Source organism: Clarias gariepinus, chromosome 15 (genome assembly GCF_024256425.1).
Source record: "Clarias gariepinus isolate MV-2021 ecotype Netherlands chromosome 15, CGAR_prim_01v2, whole genome shotgun sequence".
In the NCBI taxonomy this organism is placed as follows: domain Eukaryota; kingdom Metazoa; phylum Chordata; class Actinopteri; order Siluriformes; family Clariidae; genus Clarias; species Clarias gariepinus.
The window spans coordinates 28,651,689-28,671,703 of NC_071114.1; the positions used below are offsets into that span (position 1 = coordinate 28,651,689).

General features: G+C 37.5%; 1 protein-coding gene across 7 annotated transcripts in view; it reads left to right on the forward strand.

The window, feature by feature from the left end:
• The window catches only part of nfat5b (nuclear factor of activated T cells 5b), a 51,556-nt gene extending 34,079 nt beyond the window's left edge, over positions 1–17,477 (forward strand). For 2 of the 7 annotated variants that reach the window (XM_053512887.1, XM_053512886.1), the window contains exons 2-14: positions 487–549; positions 1,207–1,783; positions 3,052–3,238; positions 5,070–5,260; positions 5,696–5,868; positions 7,066–7,200; positions 7,310–7,362; positions 9,857–9,989; positions 10,071–10,139; positions 10,261–10,355; positions 10,459–12,151; positions 13,371–13,619; positions 14,817–17,477. In XM_053512887.1, coding sequence (XP_053368862.1) covers positions 1,230–1,783; positions 3,052–3,238; positions 5,070–5,260; positions 5,696–5,868; positions 7,066–7,200; positions 7,310–7,362; positions 9,857–9,989; positions 10,071–10,139; positions 10,261–10,355; positions 10,459–12,151; positions 13,371–13,600 — 3,513 coding nt within the window. In that variant the 5' untranslated portion in view covers positions 487–549; positions 1,207–1,229 and the 3' untranslated portion in view covers positions 13,601–13,619; positions 14,817–17,477. Of the gene's footprint in view, positions 1–300; positions 1,784–3,051; positions 3,239–5,069; positions 5,261–5,695; positions 5,869–7,065; positions 7,201–7,309; positions 7,363–9,856; positions 9,990–10,070; positions 10,140–10,260; positions 10,356–10,458; positions 12,152–13,370; positions 13,620–14,816 lie in introns of all 7 variants that reach the window. The other 5 variants (XM_053512881.1, XM_053512882.1, XM_053512885.1 and 2 more) reach the window with 4 other exon arrangements.
• Positions 17,478–20,015: the final 2,538 nt, after the last annotated feature.

Here is a 20,015-nt window from a genome sequence, read left to right on the forward strand (position 1 = left end):
TTGTGAACGGTGCATTGCATGTGCTATAAGCCAGTTTTGTTGTATTTCCCAACAGTTTTTCTTTCCTTTCTTTCTATATACACTTTTTCATAGCAGTTCATCTCATCACTTAATATAATCACAAAAATAAATTATATATGTTATAAATTATATATGTTAACTCAGAAATTATTTTCATTTTTGCCCTGGCTGCCTTCCAGCTTAGTACTTTTCCAGCCCTCTCTTTTCACAAATGCTTTTAAATAATTCTGTGCTTTCATGTAGTTTTTGATATTATATTTACTTCATTCCCCCAAATAGGACTCAGAGTAGACTTGAGACATGGACCATATCATTATGAATATTGAAGTCTCACTAATGATGAGTTTCATTGTATGTTTTTTAATTGATTCTTATAACTTCATGCAAAAATTCCTTTCATCTTTTGAAAATAACTTGCTATGGTCAGCATTTTATTACTCATTCGTTGTCTTATTTTTATTCCAGGAATTTCCCTCTGAAGCAGGGAGTGTCTGCATATAAAATGGTCTGCAGTTCTCTGCTTCATAGGTCAGAAGCTGGTTTATTTTGTTTCTGTGGCTATGCTCAGTCCCAACAAAAAGAAAAAACTCAATCTGACAAAAGAACCCATTATTTGTAATGCATCATTTGACTCCATATTTCTAATCTGGCCTGAGCAGTTTGTAGACACATGAACTCGTATGGAAAATAATGATCTATATAAGAACCTACTGTAGTAATACTAAGTGCAGAGGTAATTATTAGGTTAGATCTAAAGATCCATACAGGCCATATGCTCTACTGTTAAAAGCAGAAGAGTATAATGAAAGCTGTTCATTGGCACAAGCTATGTAAAGACAATGTGATATCTCCTTGTTTTTATGTGTGCCAGTTTTAGAATTAGAAACGGCAAAATGAGCTTGATATATGGCATTTATTTACGTTGCATTTCAGGGAAAATTGCTTCAGAATATTACCTAACAAGCTTGATTTCTTTTTCTTTTTACAACTTTTTTAATAGTTTATGGTCATTTCATATCCACACACACTATGATGCATTAATAAAAACTGGAAATAAAGAAAAATTGTAATTGGATATCCAAACCACAAAGTAAGCAGTTGTACGGAAATTTCACTGCTTAGCTGGGACTGCTAGCCAGAATAGGTGAGATACATTTATTCACTGTCTAATTGTGCACACTGCAGATGCCTCCTCCATCGCCTCTGCTATGACCAAGGGAACTGCCAGCAGTGCTTTTTCCACCTCTTCCAGCTTCACTGTGCGCTCCTTGGGCACAGAGCAGGATGCCGGCAATCCAGCAGATGCAAGTAACCGTAGGAAGACAGATATGCTCTGCACAGAAGCCAAACTAACCCGGGGTTGCGGAGAGAAAAGCGGAGGAGGCTCTCAGCATCAGCACCACCATCAGATGACACCTCCCAAGCGACCCGTACTGAACATCTCGCCTCCGCCAGAGGACCTGTTTGACAACAGCCACATGTCGGGATGCCCCGACGAAGCGCTTCAGGATTCGGAGCAGAGCAACAGCATTTGGATGGAAAACTCACTCTCCAACTTCAGCATGATGAGCTCCAGTTCTTATAATGACAACACAGAGGTTCCACGCAAGGCCCGGAAACGCACACCACGTCAGAAGCCAGGGCCGAAGCCAGTGTCTGCTGGGGAGGCCACCATGGATGTGTTTGACGCAGATAGCGCCAAAGGTCCACACTTCGTGCTTTCCAAATTTAGCTCAGAAAACAAGGCCAGTGGCAAAGCAAGGTGAGTGAGTTATCAGAGACAATCTTTTGCACACTTCTCTTGCCAAATGCTTCAGGATCTATAAATAGATAATCCCTTTTCTCTTTCCATGAATATGCACTTCCTTACACCAGTTTTGAATAAAATTGTTTTTGAAGAGCTTTAGAGCACTGTATTACAAAAATGTTCACAGCATCCAGTCTTTTCAAGTTATTCGATAGTTTTGTTTTAAACAGTTAGTGGGAGGTAATCTAAATAATCCAGCCTGCATGCTCCAGGGGAGTTTCTGTGGTGTTCGATATCAATGTCCGTTAAATGTCCTCTCCCACTGTAATAGAGGCAGGGCTGGGCCATGTTTTGTCACCAAACATACCAGTCTCTTGTGAAACGCCAGGGGTCTGGCTTTTGCACGACCTTGTGATAGATAGTTTAAGGGCTGAGTAAATCACAAGCCATATAGATGCTCATACAGCTTAAAACCAAGTGGGACTTTTAAAAATACTGAATCAGAACATGTCCATATTGTCCAAAATCTAAAATTTTACATGAAAGCAAACTGTCAAGTAGCTCAAGTAACTCAAGTGAGTCATTGTATTTTATATAGTGCTTGTGACCAAAAAAAGATGTGCAGAGGTTGAGAGTGATGGCACATAAAATTACAAAAAGGCTTTCAGTCATAGCCTCTTTTTGCCCTCCTACAAATAGGTGATAAAGTGGGGCAGGGTATTGCGACTAAAAACAATGCTTGTTCAGGCTGAATCTCATTTAATATCTTTGTGAAGAGCTGAGATGAAACATGACACTGATTGTTCTACAGTTTAATCCACTGACTGGTGAATATCTCACTGCTTCAATATTTTCATCCCTGACAATGTAATACATCTAGATTAAAAAATTTCATACACCATTCTTCTTTCTTTCTTATAGTTTTTTGTGAGAAATAAATTTAAGTTTAACTTAAGTAATTATAAATGTAAAAAAAAATAAAAAAATATATATATATTCCTGAACATGATCTTGGTTAAATAACCTGCACAGATTATGTTCAAGATTTGTTACTTGATGCTCATGCCGTGTCTCTGGTCCTCTCAGAATAAATAAAAACGCACTCTTGGCATAATTTAACATGATGTTATGTTTAGATCTTCATGGTGTTTATTAGCACTACTCCACCAACCAAGAGTGTAATTTTACACTAGTTCCGTGTTGCCAACTGACTTCAGTATGTGTAATGGGATAGCTGTGACCCTGAAGCTACTTACTATAATGACATTCTCTTTGCTTTCTAGTCCCGACAGAAATCAGGCAGCCATACAGAAAGGTGGGATATTGTGTGGCCAGTACCCGCAGAAAAGCGAAGGAAAGGAGCTGAAGATCCTCGTCCAGCCTGAGAGTCAGCACAGAGCCCGATACTTGACAGAGGGCAGCCGGGGGTCTGTAAAAGACCGCACCCAGCAAGGATTCCCTACAGTCAAGGTGGGGATGTATTGTTTTTTGTGCAACCTATGCATTTCTGAACACGTTTTTTTTATCATGTGTAAAACACAATCCAAATCTATACAGTGTATTTATGAGTCCTACACATTCTATATTGCTATAGAATTCTATAATGGGCCAGGGGTAGCTCAGTGGTTAAGGCATTGGACTACGGTTCGGAAGATCCCAGGTTCAAACCCCACAACCACCAAGTTGCCACTGTTGGGCCCTTGAGCAAGGCCCTTAACCCTCAACTGCTCAGATGTATAATAAGATAAAAAAAACAAATAAAAAATGTAAGTCGCTCTGGATAAGAGCGTCTGCCAAATGCCTAAATGTAAATGTAAATGTATTGCAATAATTGTGCAATACCAGGTAAATTTACATAAAGAATTACCTCAGAGTGTTCTACAGTGTAAACAACTTCCCTTTAAAAGCCCGATATTGCAATACAGCCCTTTGCAAATGACGGAGCACATGTCCAAGTAGATGAACTTTTCCATCAATGAGTTTATTACCTAAAACAAAGATCGGCCGTTATTATCCTGGCGTTTCTGTATTTACAAATTTGAGGTATGTCAAGCAAAACTGGGACTTGGGCTTTTTTTTTTTTTTAGAAGACTTTAAGCACAGTATAGTGATGAGATTTAGCTGCAGTTAGACATTTTATATGGTGCAAACATTTTTAAAAAAGGCCATATACCCGGAAATGACCATCCTGTTTGAGGTGGCTCAAAGCCCACTGAAGTTCCTGTGAACATTCTGCGAGTAAAACGCCTGATCCTTGAAAATTGACTAATAACTTGTGGAAAAGATGTACATGTCTGTGTCAACTGTACACACAATCATTCACCAACACCACTTGCACATTTCAGAAACTCAGCTGGGAGTTATTGCCACATCCTCATTTCAAGCCATTGGACAAACATTAAAGGAGTTCCTGGGAGACCAGCATTTAGACGTGAAGCGTATAGTCCAATCCTGCCTCTCACATACTGAAACTTTCTAAACCATAGATGTTATCCAAGCACCAGTAAAATCTGGGATAAGTGCATTAGTGTAGCAGGAGGTTATACTGTATAGGGAAATAAAGGGATTTTTCCCCCTCATAACTGTTGTGCTTTTCTGCACAATACAAAGTCCCAGTTTGAGTATTAAACCCTGTTGCTGGGAAACCCCTAAATTAGTTCAGTTTGAAAGAGACATGGTTACAGCATCATAAGCTGTAACGTGCTAATTAATAATTACATCATTACCACATTTTGTGTATAACTGATTTTACAAACCCTTTATTGTTCCCAGCTCGTTTTCTCAAAACTTTTGATTTAGTTATAGTCCACAAGACGATATAATTTGACAATTATTTTAAATCAATGTGCATGGATCAGTCCAAAATATGTAACTGGAGGATAAACTATGGAGGCACAAGACAATTGCTGTAGTTAGAATAATGTTATGGAAGAAAAATAATGTAAGTGCTTGATTTAAAATATATCGATTGATTGATATGATCAAATTGATTTGCTGATTAAAGCTGCACAGATTTTACATGTAAAAAAGAAAATTTGGAGGATAAGATTAGTTAATGAGACTTTTGAATTCTGTGCTGAATCACCCATCACTGTTTACATACATGCTCAACAGCAGTACTGTGTTCAGTTTTCCCACTGATGGATTACAGACCTTGTTTGTTTGCTAATCTTCCATCCAACTTTTTTGACTCTCTATGCCTAGTGATGATCTTCTTTATTAAACTATAATGTAGTCATTAGATTGGACAATTGATGTGTTTATATTCATCAGCTGCTGCTCTCTTAACTAATCCCCACAGGTCGATGGTGTGAAGGAGCCCGTCGTCCTGCAGGTGTTTGTAAGTAATGACGCAGGTCGTGTGAAACCTCATGGATTCTACCAGGCCTGTCGAGTCACTGGTCGAAACACCACTGCCTGTAGAGAAGTGGACATTGAGGGCACCACGGTTATCGAAGTACCTCTAGATCCCAGTAATAATATGACTCTTGCGTGAGTATTATTAATTCGCATTTTAAGGGTCATACTTTAATAAAGGAAATGTCTCAAATAAGGAATTGTGGCTACTATTCCTTAATTGTGTGAACATTATAAAGCAAATTTATTTATTTTTTTAATCTTGATTTATTGGCAGATTATTAATCTTATTTGCAAAAATAAATGCTTTAAAATAATTTTAAAAAAATACAGTTTTAAACTACCTTTATTAAATGTTGAAAAATAATCCTAAATCTTCTTTTAATAATTTTATCATGAAAAAGGATGGATTTTAATTGCTAAAGTTATCATTTTTGTATTTTTAAGTATTTTAAAGGTTTTTTTTTGTCATACAGTTATGACTTGCATAATACTTTTACCAAATAGATATTGTCAGGTTCTCACGGTATATATGATTAGGTAACTGACTAACTGATGGACATTTTACAGTGTGGACTGTGTGGGCATCCTGAAACTGAGGAATGCAGATGTGGAGGCTCGTATCGGGGTAGCCGGATCCAAGAAAAAAAGCACCCGTGCCAGACTGGTGTTCCGGGTAAACATCCCTCGAACCGACGGCTCTGTGCTTACTCTACAGGCACCGTCCTCTCCTATACTGTGCAGTAAGTAGAGCTGGATTATTTTAGGCATGTACAGCGGAACCTCGGATTACGAGCAGAATTCGTTCCGCAAGTGGGCTCATATTCCAAAACATAATAACTCGTAAACCAAATAAAATGTTCCCATAAGAAATAATGGAAACTTAAATAATTCGTTCTACAGCCTAAAAAAAGAAATACATAAAAATAATTAATACAAAATATTAAGTAAAAATTAAACAAATTAATCTGCACTTTACCTTTCAAAAAAAGTGAATTTGTGCAAGCAGGCACTGTGCGTGCGCGTGTGTGTGTGTGAGGCTAGAGTAAGTGGAGACTTTTGCTTTCAGCCCTTCCTGTCTCCCCCTCCTCATCTTACACATTAAAACTTTCTCCTCTCGTTTAAACACACTCACACACATTAACGGAAAGACTGTTGTTCTCCCCTAAATTATTAAAGCTTCTCCGCTTTTTTTTATGTTGCTCGCGACAGCGTATCAGCCCGTTAATTCATGCTCGTGTAATGATGAGATGGACAAAAATGGTCGATGCATGCCCGTTCTTTTATTTTCTGCATTGTCAGGTTATAGTACAAACTTTCGGGTGGATCCTGCACGTAAATCCAACAAAAAAAAACGAGGACAAAACCAAGACAATGCTCGTTTTTCAAGTCAAAATTTATTAAAAGTCTTTGCTCGTCTTGCGGAACACTCGTAAACTGTGTTACTCGTAATCCGAGGTTCAACAAAATTTGGCAGCTGCTCATTATGTCAGATACATTAAGATCCAATTGTTTTATTACTATCACAAAAAATTGGGGGTCACCACAACCCGTGATGCCAATCTTATCTTATTTGCATTCATTTTAAATTAATCAGAACAATTAAATTGGGACCACCTGATTCCATGTTCTTTTGTTTGTTTGTTTTTTAATGTTTAGATTTTTATTTAATTAATTGCCTTAGAAATGCTACAGTATATGAACTTGTATTACATACACTTACTGCCTAATTTATTATAGGGTCAATCATCAAAGACTTAATTATGAAAAAGAGCATTTACAATGAATATAGATAGAACAGTAGAAAAATGTGTTCCTGGTAGCTGATACCAACAACTAGTGTGTCTGTCCATTAATTATGCCAATCTATACAATATATACAGACATCAGGGGTTTCTTATGGTTCTTGTCTCTAGTTCTTGTGGGGTTTCTTTTTCCAGCTCAACCTGCAGGAATCCCTGAGATCCTGAAAAAGAGCCTGCACAGCTGCTCAGTACGAGGAGGTGATGAGGTCTTTATCATCGGAAAGAACTTTCTCAAGGGAACCAAAGTGATCTTTCAAGAGAACGTCTCGGGTACGATGCAACATCTCGTTTTTCGTACACATGTCTAACTGTTATGAAGTTAGACTGTCTTATAGACTGACTGTACGCTGCCTGACTTGTGTGTCCATCTTTCTCGCAGACGATAAGTCCTGGAGGGCAGAAGCTGAGATCGACATGGAGCTTTTCCACCAGGTACAAAAAAGCATGTGTGTTTGTATTTTTTCCTGCTCTGTCTGATGCAATGATGCTGTTGTCTTTATTTGTTCTGTCCCTAGTGTTATTAAAAGTTTGCTGTTCTGTTACTCAAAAATAGAATGCAATAAAAAGAGACGGGGCATTTTTGTAAAAATCTTAAAACTTGAGGTGCGAGAGAAGCCATCCATTTTCATAATGACAAAGCTCCTGATGTCAGCTCTTTTAAAGTCTATGAATAGATATGGATAAACACAGGAATCTTACAACAACTAAGCAACGTAAAAGATATGTGAGTTTTAAGCGCTAACTGTATACTAGCATAAATATACAGTGTATTACTTTTTAAGATACAACAATGAAGTATGTACTCAGATGTATTAAAAGTAACCAAGACAACTGACAAGGCCTAAAAGTCATTCTATAATTGACTCTTTGCTTTGATATAATTGATTTTGATTGATTATAATTCAATGTCTGTTGCTGATGATGTTGTATTTATTCTAAATATATTTTATTTAAATATCATATTTTAGCAATTAACTTTACTTGGCTTGAAAATTATCATAGTGTTGTAAAATTGACAATTCTGTTCTTTTGCAGTTGGGGTTCCTTCGTTTCAAAATAATAACTAAAAAGCATTAATGCGAATACCAACTTTTTTCCTATTTAAAAGTTTAAATACTAAAAAAGTTAAATAGATAGTTAAATAAATAGATTGTCCTAATTTAATATTTTTTATATATTTTATTTAGTTAACCTCTGCAAAAGTTCTAGCAACTAACTCACTCAAAAATTATGTGGGTGTGAGTCTCTGTGGCATACATTTTAAACACACTTTGTATATTATCAGTTAGAAAAAATGTTAATGTTTAAGCTCTGCGACTAGCGAATATGTTTCACTGAAAGAATTGACTAACTTTCTAAAAAGTTAGTAAATTCCCAATAGAATGTGAAATGTACCTCAAATTATTAAATTACTCTTATGCAGATAGTGTAATAAAATGACTGCCTTTTCTCATACATCTTAGCATCACATTTATTCATTTTATCCATCTTGTCTGTGTAAATGAATTACAATTAAGACAGGATACAATCCAAGCAAATTTACAAAAGTCTACAAATTTTACTCAGTGGTTCAAAATTATGTTGACTGTCTGCAGTCACAAATTTTGTTTTTAACAAATGGAAATAAACTGAAGGTTTTAGGATTTTTTAAAATATTAAAAACAAATAAAGACAATATTTTGTATTTTGAATATTTAATATCTCATATTCCTGTAATATTTCTAGGTCCCTGTTTAAATGTATGCAAATTTGTAACATTGACGGTGTTAACTGCTTTCTATGAAAGGTCTACATTTTTTTTTTCTAATAAATCTTTATTTAATCTGTTAAAGCATGAAGCAACAGGGTCAGGTGCACACTTGTATCTTTAATGCAAAAAAAAGACAGTTCAAGTTTTCAGTACTTAGTAATTTTATAATTATGAAAGAATGCAAAATAGAAATATATTCACTTATGGTTTCAGCCCCTAAACTCTGCCACAATATCATTTTTATTCCTAAAGTTTCTTCGCAAGGGAAGTGTATTGTTAACTAATGTGAACTAAATTTGTGCACATATATACTGTAGTACAAATTAGGTTTAGTAAATATTAGTTAAGTATACACTTGAGGAACAAATGCTGAGAATCAAAATGAAACCATTCCTATTTGGTGTACACAGATCACCAAGTGTAGAAGAGAACTAAGTGTGTTACAAGGATGTTCAGTATAAACAGATCCTTATGATTACAACAACAACAGCTAATTGTTGTTTAACTAATAAGGGTGACAGTTGTTTTGGAAAGTGCAAATATGTCCTGTAACTATAACTTAACTGTAACTTATCATGTAACTAAAATGACTTTGCTGAGCATTATATTTACTACAATTTACTACACTACTACAATGAGTAGTGAGAAAATTATTCACACTTTATTAGGCTCTGTACTGAACTCTGTTACTAAAACAGGAGTAAATCTACCTAACAGAGACTTGTTGTAGGGATACATTTCCAAAGTAATCCCTATGATGAAGTAACCATATAATAAAATTCCTAGAAAAATAAGACAGTGCAACTGGGCTAAAAGAAAGGACGACAGTGCCATCATGTGGCCGATTAATATTATTCTAGAAATTGCACAAAAGTTGTTGGTAATATTCAACATTATCCATACACACAGTCACGTCATTCATCACGACAATCAATTGTTTCTTTTAATTGTCATTCCCACCAGTCCACATCTCTATATACACACTCACTGGTCAATTTATTAGGTACAGCATGCAATACTAGGTTGGACCCTCATTACGCCTTAGAACAGGCTTAATTCTTCCTGACATTAGATATAATTAGATATTTGTGTTAACAAACAGCTGACAAGTTTCTAATCAAGTGGCCGGTGAGTGCATGACCATTCATTATTGGGTTGTTGTATCTTTTCACTTAGAATCATCTTATTGTCAAAGTTCCTCCATATCAAAATCTTGCCATTACCTCTCCTGTGTCTGTTGGGATCTATGTGGTGACTAATGCTGGACGTTGCCACGATGTACAATCATTTACCTACACTCCAGAGTCAGGTTTGTACACTTATGATGTATTTTACACTTGATTTAACTTTACATATTTTATGTTAATTGTTTTATTTGGCGTTTTTATAGTTATGGATGTATCTGTGAAGAAAGAGACTGGGCCTCCAGGCAAACCTTGTCCTTTGGAACAAATAAAGGGTAATTACAACCAGTTTATAATTACATTGCTAACAATAGATTACAGAGTAAGTTCAGTCTTTGCAGTTTTCATTTTTAGAATTACAACCTTTCAACATTTTTTTTTTTTCATTTCAAACAGTGATGGAAAATGGCTTGCTTGTCCCAATCTTGCCCCTCGTCAAAACAGAAGAGGTGACTCCAATGGAGGTCTCCAGTAACTCTGCATCTTTCAAGGTTATTATTTCTTTTATTATATTAACCTTTTCAAGTGAGTGGATATTAGCATTGTTATACTAGTCTACTCAATTAATGTTTTTCTCCCTTGTTTACTCCACAGACCTCTGATCTGATGAAATCTGCCCAACAGACCCTAGAAATGACCAAAATTTCCACCAACTCTGTAGCTTGTCAACCTGAAGAACCAGAGCAGCCTCAAAGTTCTGTTTTCTCCAACAAGGAAACAATGAACAGCATCCAAAAACATGACACCACCCCAAACAGCAACTTCTGCGTGTCTGGTAAATCTCTGCTCCAGCAAGGGGCCCAGCAGTTTCTCTTGGACGGTGACAGTCTAGCCCAGGAAAGGTCAGGAACCACAGCTAGTTCAATGGTTGGTATTACCCAGATGGACGACAGTCCGCAGCATCAACTCTCTCTCCTGCCTCCGGATGAGGTCGCACAGCTTGAGCAGGCGGTGCGCCAGCTGCAAGCCAAAGGGTTCTGTAACATTCAGCTTCATTCAGAAGATTCACTAGCCAAGAAGCAGCACCAGCTTCAACAGAAGCAAATCCAGCAACAGCAATTGCACCAGCAGCAGATACAACAGCAGCAGCAAGTCCTCGAGAACCTGCAACATCATCTTTTCCATCCCCAGGTTCCAATGCAGTGCAGTCGAGAGCAGCAGGGCTCTTCGCAGAGCATGGTGGAAAATACAAACACTCTCTTCCAGCAACCGTCTCCACAGCAGCAACAGCAACAAGCTGTCATGTATCACCAAGCAAAAGATCTCATTTCTATTCAGTCTGGATTTCTTCAGCAAGCAACTTCTCATTCTACTTCTTCTTTGTTTCACGCCACCAACACCTTGGCTGAGGCGCAGTCTCCTCAAGATGCTCTTTTTCACACACAGAAGACTTCACCCACTCAAGAACAAGTGCAAGCCTCACTCTTCCAGAATACCATGAACGTTCTTGATGGGTCTAACTTAACCGCAGAAGCTCAACACTCTGCGACTAATATGTTTCTCTCCCAGAATGCCTTACCTGGTCAACTTACAGGAAATAACAACCAATCCCAGCAACTAGCTTTCCTGAACTCCATGCAAACGTCTGGCCTTGAGGCACAATCTGTGTTCCAAGCCACAAACCAGCTGTCCTCTATTCAACAGAGCACACCCATGGAACAGCAATCCACACAATCTGCCTCACAAGCCCCTCCAGGATCTCTGTTTCAGAGCATCCAACAAGCACCAAACAACAAGCACCAGGCCGGGTTGCTCTATAATTCCCTGAGTTCAGGAATGTCTTCAGAGCAGCCACCATCTAGCATCCTGTTCACCAGTCAGCCTCAGATGCCTTCAATGAATACCCCAAGCCTGATTTCTTCAGAGCAGCCGAACCCAGTTTTGTCATACCCCCAAAACAGCTTGATTGCCGTCAGGCAGGAAGTGCCATCCGAGCCCATGTCCTTTCAAGATCAGAGCACTGTTGTGGATAATCAGTCTGCAAGTAAGCAGCAGCTGTTCCAGGATCAACAGCCAATGCAGCTTGCACCGAGTTCAGGCACTGGCTCTCAGCCTTCTGTGAATCTCTTTATAGCTCAGTCTGACATGCCAAGAATGCCTTGTGCGTCACAGCATGCCGCACAGGAGGTGCTTTTTGCCGCACAGAATAGTGTGGCTGGACTTCAGACCACTGCCTCGTCACCCGTGCAGCAACCTGGGTCCCTGTTTCAGACCACAGTGAATGGAAGCCTTAGCCAGCCCAACCAGACCCAGCGACCTAACCTCTTCCTTTATGAAATACAGAATGGTAAACATGTACAGTCTATTAAGAGCAGAATAATTAGATTGCTAGTCTGGGTTCCTGGCACTAGCGTTTTTTTTTATTAACAGTTATTATTTATTTTTATTTTTTTGTTATTATGATTTTTCATACTCATTAAATAACCAGAGAAGAAAAATCTCTACTTTCTATTGAATCTTTTAAAAGAAAATGTTAAAAAAAATGTGTGTTTGCTTTTTCAAGAGCTACCTGCTGCACTGTCCACTTAACCTAATGAATTTTTATTGTTTTTTTATAAGACAGATACAAGTAACATATTCACATGTGAACACAGCTCACAGCCAAGAGGCTTTTTTGTCTCTTTGTATTGATAAAAAAAAGCAAAAATATAATATTTTGCTTTTCATATTTACTTATAGAACTTAAAGTATACTAAAATCAAGGAACTTTATAACAATATGAAGCATGATGAAATGAAATGATGGTTCACTTCTTTTTGTTTTGTTTTGATGATGTGGACTCAAGCTTCTTTTCATTCCATATTGTTTGAAGAACAAAGGTGCCAACTTTATTTCTTCAAACAATATTTATTTAAAAAGATTTTAGATTTTATTTGTGAGTGGGTGTTTTTTATTATTATTATTATTATTGTGAGTGTGTGGGGTTTTCATGACTGCATTGGGTTATGACCTAAAAACCACAATGCACAAAACTAAATTTTTTGCATTTCAGCGAAAAAAAAAAAAAAAACATCCGGAATTTTACGCATTAAGTGGCAGTAGAATTATATTTGGTTAGAGATCTGTCCAGATCAACATCGATCCTACACCAATAATAGCTAAATAAAGGTGTCCCTTCAAAGAATACTACATTTATTATCCATAGCCTGAATTAATGCCCATCGGCACTGGTGGCTTAGTGGTAGGTGTTTCGCCTGCCATGCGAAAGGCCCGGGTTTGATTCCCACCCAGTGCCTGAACCCCAGCCACGGTCCCAAGCCCTGGTAAAATGGGAGGGTTGCGTCAGGAAGGGCATCCGGCGTAGAACCTGTGCCAAACTTGTATGTGCGGACCAAGTGTCTGCTGTGGTGACCTCCTGCCGGAAGCAACTGAAAGACCAGCAAGAAGTCTGGATTAATGCTCATAATTAGCAGTCACTATTAATAATTTCATGATTTTTTCCACATGTTGTGGCAAGAACAAGTCTTGACAGGTCTTAAAAGGTAATGATTTGTTCTCTGTTGTAGAGTGCGGTCAGATGATGAACTCCCAAGGTAGCACACTTTCAAACCAGATTATTTCCATCAGCCAGAACCAGAGAGAGAACGAAGGACAGATTCATTCCTTACTCAACTCATCCATGAACGAATCCAGAAATGTACAGAACCCCCTTACCACCTCGCAAAACATGGAGAAGATCGATGACCTCCTTGTGAGCCTTCAGGAGCAAAGCAACAGCCTCTCTCACTCATACTAGGACCTTACAGATTTTACAGGTAAATACTAAGTATTAAGGACAGCCATATAAAATGTTTTCATCATGAAGGTTTGTCATGATTTATATTTAGAGTCAAAAGTAGAGCAAAAGTTATATCCAATGATGGGGGAGTTTTATGGAGTTTTTTTTCCTTTTTTCTTTTTTTTTTCCTCCATAAAAACTCATTGGATATAACTTTTGGATATATACTGTATGGTTTGGAGAATAAAACTGTTTTAGACCACAATAATTCATTAGTATAGTGTAGGGCCTACTTTGCTGCCAATACAGCATCATCTCGTCATGATATGTCAGATACAAGTCCTGCACAGTGGCCAGAGGGATTTTGAGCCATTCTTCTTGCAGAATAGTGGCCAGGTGGATGATGCTGGTGGAGAAAAACATTTCCTGACTCGCTCCTCCAAAACACCCCAAAGTGGCTCAATAATACTTAGATCTAGTGACTGTGCAGGCCATGGGAGATGTTTAGCTTCACTTTCATGTTCATCAAACCACTTTTGCTGTGTGTATTGGTGCATTATCATTCTAATACACGGCACTGCCTTCAGAATACAATGTTTGAACCATTGGGTGCACATGGTCCTCCAGATCCTTGGCAGTGACGTGCCCATCTAGCACAAGTATTGGGCACAGGGAATGCCATGATATTGCAGCCTAAACCATCACTGATCCACCCCCATTCTTCACTCTGGGCATGCAACAGACTGGGTGTTACGCTTCTTTGGGTCTTCTCCACACCGTAACTCTCCCGGATGTGGGAAAGACAGTGAAGGTGGACTCATCAGAAAACAATACATGTTTCACATTGTCTATAGCCCAAGATTTTCGCTCCTGGCACCATTAAAACCAACGTTTGGCATTGGCAAGAGTGACCAAAGGTTTGGCTAGAGCAGCCCGGCCATGTACACTGATCCTGTAGAGCTCCTGACGAACAGTTTTGGTGAAAACAGGAGAGTTGAGGTGCATTTAATTTTGCGGTGAGTTGGGCAGCTTTGGATTTATGTTTTTTGGATCAAATCTTTCAGTTTCATTGTCCAAACCCTGTGTATGCGCAGCTTTTTTGGCTAACTTTGTGACTCCTACCACACTAGACATGTTTCCAAATTTGTTAATCCCCTGTATCTTGTTTATTAATACACATATCTAATTCTCCTTGCACAAAAAAAGCTTACATTTTATTTTTCTCTCCTTGCAGGCTTTCAAAAAACAGTGGAGGGATCATGTTAACTGTGAGGTCTGCTGTGTGAATGTACAGTTTTGTTATTAGCAAGGTGAAGCGTGAATGTCACAAAGCTTGAAGTGTTTGTGTTTAGTTGTAAATAAAGCATATCTTATAATAGCACTTTTTAAATTTGTTTTTAACTTAGTTGCATCTGCAAATAATCAGATAATGAAAAAAAATAGTAGAAAAAGTTTAAACAGTTTGTACGTTTTGCCCCTGTAGCACTATTTTAACTAAATTTGTGTGTCTTTTTTGTGTGTGTTTTATTCTGGATTTGTTTAAATGTCTACTCTTGTCATACGTGCAAACACATCTGAAAACAATGCATCTGTTTGTTCTAGTTCTCGCTGTGAAAGAACTATATACTTTATAAATTCTAAAATATTTACATCTTTTACTAAGTCATGCTGGATTTGCTTGTTTATTAGCGTCTGGAACGCTGATATTAAGCATGAAAACCTTATCGCCCTGTTCATTACTGACAAGATTTTAAGGCGTCCTTTTCATTTTTATTTTCATTTTATTGCAAGTTCTTGCCAGAATCTAGAAGGACACAACGGTTAATATATATTTAACCTTGTTATCCTTGTAAATACAACTTTTACAGATTATTATTATACAGGGTAGCAGAGGAACAGTTAAGGCCTCGACAGCAGGTCTCAGGTCAAGTCAGCACCCTTTACACTATAAAATAATCTGGCCAGTTTTATGGCTCAGAGAGTTGATGTGAGGCTGCTCTGTCAAAAATGAAAGAAGAATATTGTGCAAGTTTACTGCCAAGCTTGTTCTAAAGCTGCCATTTTTTATTCAACAGAGATATCTGGTTAGTCAGTTAGAAGGCAGAATATGTGTTTTTTTTTTTCTTTTTTATGGATATATTTGTATACATTACAAGAGCCCTGCTCTGTGTAATATTAATAGCTCATTTGAGCTTTTACTGAGATAACTACCATCAGATTGCTCCTTTTTAAATCTTCTACCGTCAGATTGCACTTTTTATTGTTAGTGTTGAATAGTTAATATTCGGGCCTCTGTTTAGGTAAAGGGGTGATCTTTTAGATCTTTAAAGGCGCCCTGCATTGGGGAACCGCTGTGAACTTAACCTAGAGAAAGAGCTGTCTGTGATTTGCCTTCATCTCTGTACAGGTCAGATTTACAATTCACTGTATGCCTCTGTCATCTAATATCTATGTGGAGGTATAAACATATTTTGAAAACTTTTATCATGTATAATTTTACATCATATTTCCAAAAACATTTTCATATTCTAAAACTATTTAAAAATATGGATATGACTATCGAAAGTAAGGATTGTTTTTTTCCAGCCATGTGCTAATTTTGATATTTTTTTTTCCTTTTTTAAAGATTTTGAATGAACAGTTGTTAAAAAGATGTAACTGCTGTATTGAAGTACAAAAATAAATGGATATAAAGAGAGTCTTTTAGTAAACCAAGAAAATGTAACAAACTGTAACGTTTATGACCTCATCCAACTTTGGACCAATCACATATTTTACCTTGTTAATTTCATATAAATAAATGGACACACATACACATACACACCTACACACATATAAAGATTTACACACAACGATCAGCCATAACATTAACGCACATAACATTAATGCTAGCCTTTCTGGCCATTGCACCATACCCTGCTGTGCATGGCCAAATGCCTCCAAAAATCCCAGATCCCAAACTCACACCCAAACAATTCCCGAACCACTCTGGCCCCAGTGTCTTGGTTCCAGACACCACAGCACACCACTGGAGGTCTTATGGAGTCCTGACCTAAGGGGCCAGAGGTGCCCAGGAGCACAAGGGGAAATTGCACAACAGTGAGCATAATGTTTTGTGTTGTAATGTTATGGCTGAGCCTCGCACCTCCACGGTCGAGAGTCAAGTCCTGCATATGGGTCTGCATGCATGGAGATTACATGTTCTTGGTGGGTTTCCTCTAGGTGCCTTAGTTTCCTCCTAGAGCCCAAAGACATACAGTTTAGGCTAATTGGCGTTCCAAATCACCTGTAATGTGTAAGTGAGTGCATGAGTGTGTACATGCTTGTGCCCTGTGATAGACAGGCACCCTGTCCATTGTGTATCCTACTTTGTACCCCAGGCCCCCCTGGGATAGGCTCCAGGCCTCCTACTAGGATAAGCAGTATAGAGATTGTGTGTATCTGTGTGTTATGGCTGATCGGTGTATGATTATGTATGATACTGTATAGATAACTATGTACTGACTATCTATTTTTTTAATCAGGATATCTTCAGTCCACATTTCACTTCAAGCAGCTATGCAGTTCAACAGTACTCACTGTATTTATTTTTAAATGATTTATTCTTCATGTCTCTAGTTTTCTTTTTAACACTTGGGAACCTACAACATTATAAATGTACTTTTTCGTTTTTGTTTCATTATTCTTTACTTTCCGACACTTGTTGTGATATCATGGTTGTAAATTTCTACTTAAGAGGAGATAACTCAGAAATAACACTCAGTTCTCAAAAGCCTGGTTTCCACAGCACCACTGCAACCTGTAGGATATGAAACAAGGAACGGTTTGTTTGAAATAACCTACATGAGATATGTACTAAGAGACAGCCCAGTGTGTGTTGGGGTAAATCTGGTAATGTATGTATTTTATTTGCTTTGTTTAAAAAATGCAGTCTACATAAACATTATGTTCATCGTTTTCAATTATGCATTTGTCTCCTTGTATTTTTTTCTGTATGTTTAATACTATCAATAAATATTATTGATAAAATCTATTGTATATCCTGGTGTTCATGTGGTTGGATTGATTGATTGATCGACAGGTAGCTCAATCTACTACTATTGCAAAGAAGAACCTTTTTATAAAGCTAAGGACCCTTTACTACTACTAAACCTTCAAGAAATAATCATCTGTGCTGTTGTATAATAAATCAGTGTAATACTGTAGCTACTATCCCAAGGATGATTATTTTTCTATTACATCATGGCATTCTGTGTTTTATTTTTTTTATACCACAAGCCAATACAGTAAATGCAGCTTTCCTCTGTGCTTGGAAACTTCAAAGCACAAACCCTCTGCCCTGAAGCCTTTGCCGTTCTGGAAATCCCTCTCTAACGCCTGATCAAGGGCACTACTTGCTGCATGGAACAAGGCTTTGTAAACCCTACATGGCACACTAGCTTTCCACGTTATTTGGGATTCAACCCGGAGGTTGGAGCTGGTATTTTAAAGTGGAATAAGTAAAAATACAGTATAAAGTAAATTTTATACATTTCTTTCTTCTTCCACCACCTCCATGGTTTATGCTCTTCACCTTTTGTTTTATGGTACCAGTAAGAAATTAAACCTGTTTTTATCTGTTAATTACACTTACTCTCAGTCTCTCTCCGTAACTTCGACAGTTGCGGTTAGTTAGTTTTTTAAATACCTGGTTAATTGGACAAAAAAAAATCATAATCTGTTGATTATGTATGTTGTTTGGGAAACGGCCTTATGCCTATGATCGCATCACAGCTGTGCTGATATTCAGCACAACAGCCCTCTTGTGTGATGCCGCATGAATGAATTCATAAAGATCAAGTATTTTACTCAGGCAGACGACATACATTATATGGTGTTTATATGTTATAAATGGTACAGTTTAAGTATTGTCTCACACCCAAAGAGAAGAAGTGATTGGTTAGCATACTCGGGAAGGAATTAGCTTAGCAAATTCTGTAATAACAATAATAACAATAGTTGCATTTTCTTTTTTTAAATCCAAACATGAGCATAAATACAACTCACAAGTCACTGTTTTCAATCTTTGAACAGAACACCATGCAGGTGCTTGGTCCAGAAAGACATGTGGCCACAGTGGGCGCATGTATTTAAAAAGAAATACTAATACCATTATGACACAGTCTTATGCAAAAGTTTAGGCACCCCTTAATGATTAACAGATTTTGGTTGTTATTTTTTTTTTTATCGAAAAGATATTTTTTCGAAACACAGTCTGAAAATGGAAAAAATGCACAATATTTCCAACAAACACTAATGCCAAGTTACTTCTTATGCCATAAGTTGAACAAAAATAAAAATATTATTATGGCAATGTGCAAAAGTTTGGGCACTTTAAGAGTTTCAGAGTCTCAGATTCTTTTTTACAAGGTTTCAGACTTTAATCAGCTCGATATATCTGATGCATGGCAACAGCTGTGATTAGTAAATGCCAATTTCAAAGCTTTACTTTGACTTTTCAAACCTTGTGACTTGTGGACACTCAACAACCATGGGTTCCTCTATGCAGCTGTGTAAGACTCTGAAAATAAATTATTACGTTATTGATGCTCACAATGCAGGAGAAGGCTACAAGAAGATAGCAAAGTGTTGTCAGCTTGCAGTTTCCACAGTAGGAAATGTAATCAAGAGATAGCAGTTTAGGGGAACTGTGGAGGTCAAGATGAGATCTGGAACACCAAGAAAACTCTTGAAGAGAACTGCTCGTATGCTGGTCAGAAAGAGAAATCAAAACCCTTATTTGACTGCAAAACATCTGCAGGAAGATTTAGCAGACTCAGGAGTGGTGGTGCACCGTTCCACTGTGCGGCGATGCTTGCACAGAAAAGACCTTCCTGGAAGAGTCAGCATAAGAAAACCTTACCTGCATCCCCATTATAAAATCCAACCTCAAAAGTATGCAACAGAACATCTTATGGGACATTCTTATCATTGTGATTCATACACGTTCACATCTCATACAAACTTAAATAGTTCTTATGATTGTGTAAAGCTGCTTTGCGACAATGTCATTTGCTAAAAGTACTATACAAATAAAATTAAATTGAATTGAATTGAACATCTACAGAAGCCTGATGCGTTCTGGAATCAACTTCCAGTGCTTTGGACCGATGAAGTTAAAATAGAACACTTTGGCCACAATCAGCAAAAAGGAGCAGCATTTTGTGAAAAGAACACCTAGCCAACTATTAGGCATGGGGTGGATCTATCATGCTTTGTTGTTATGTTGCACAACATTGTACTGGTGGAGGTAAAAATTGGATTTCATTAAATACCAGGAAATTCTCAAAGCAAACATCGCACCATCTGTAAAAAAAAGCTGAAGCTGAAAAGAGAATGACTTCTACAACAGGACCATGATCTTTAAGATACCTCAAAATCTACTATGGAATAC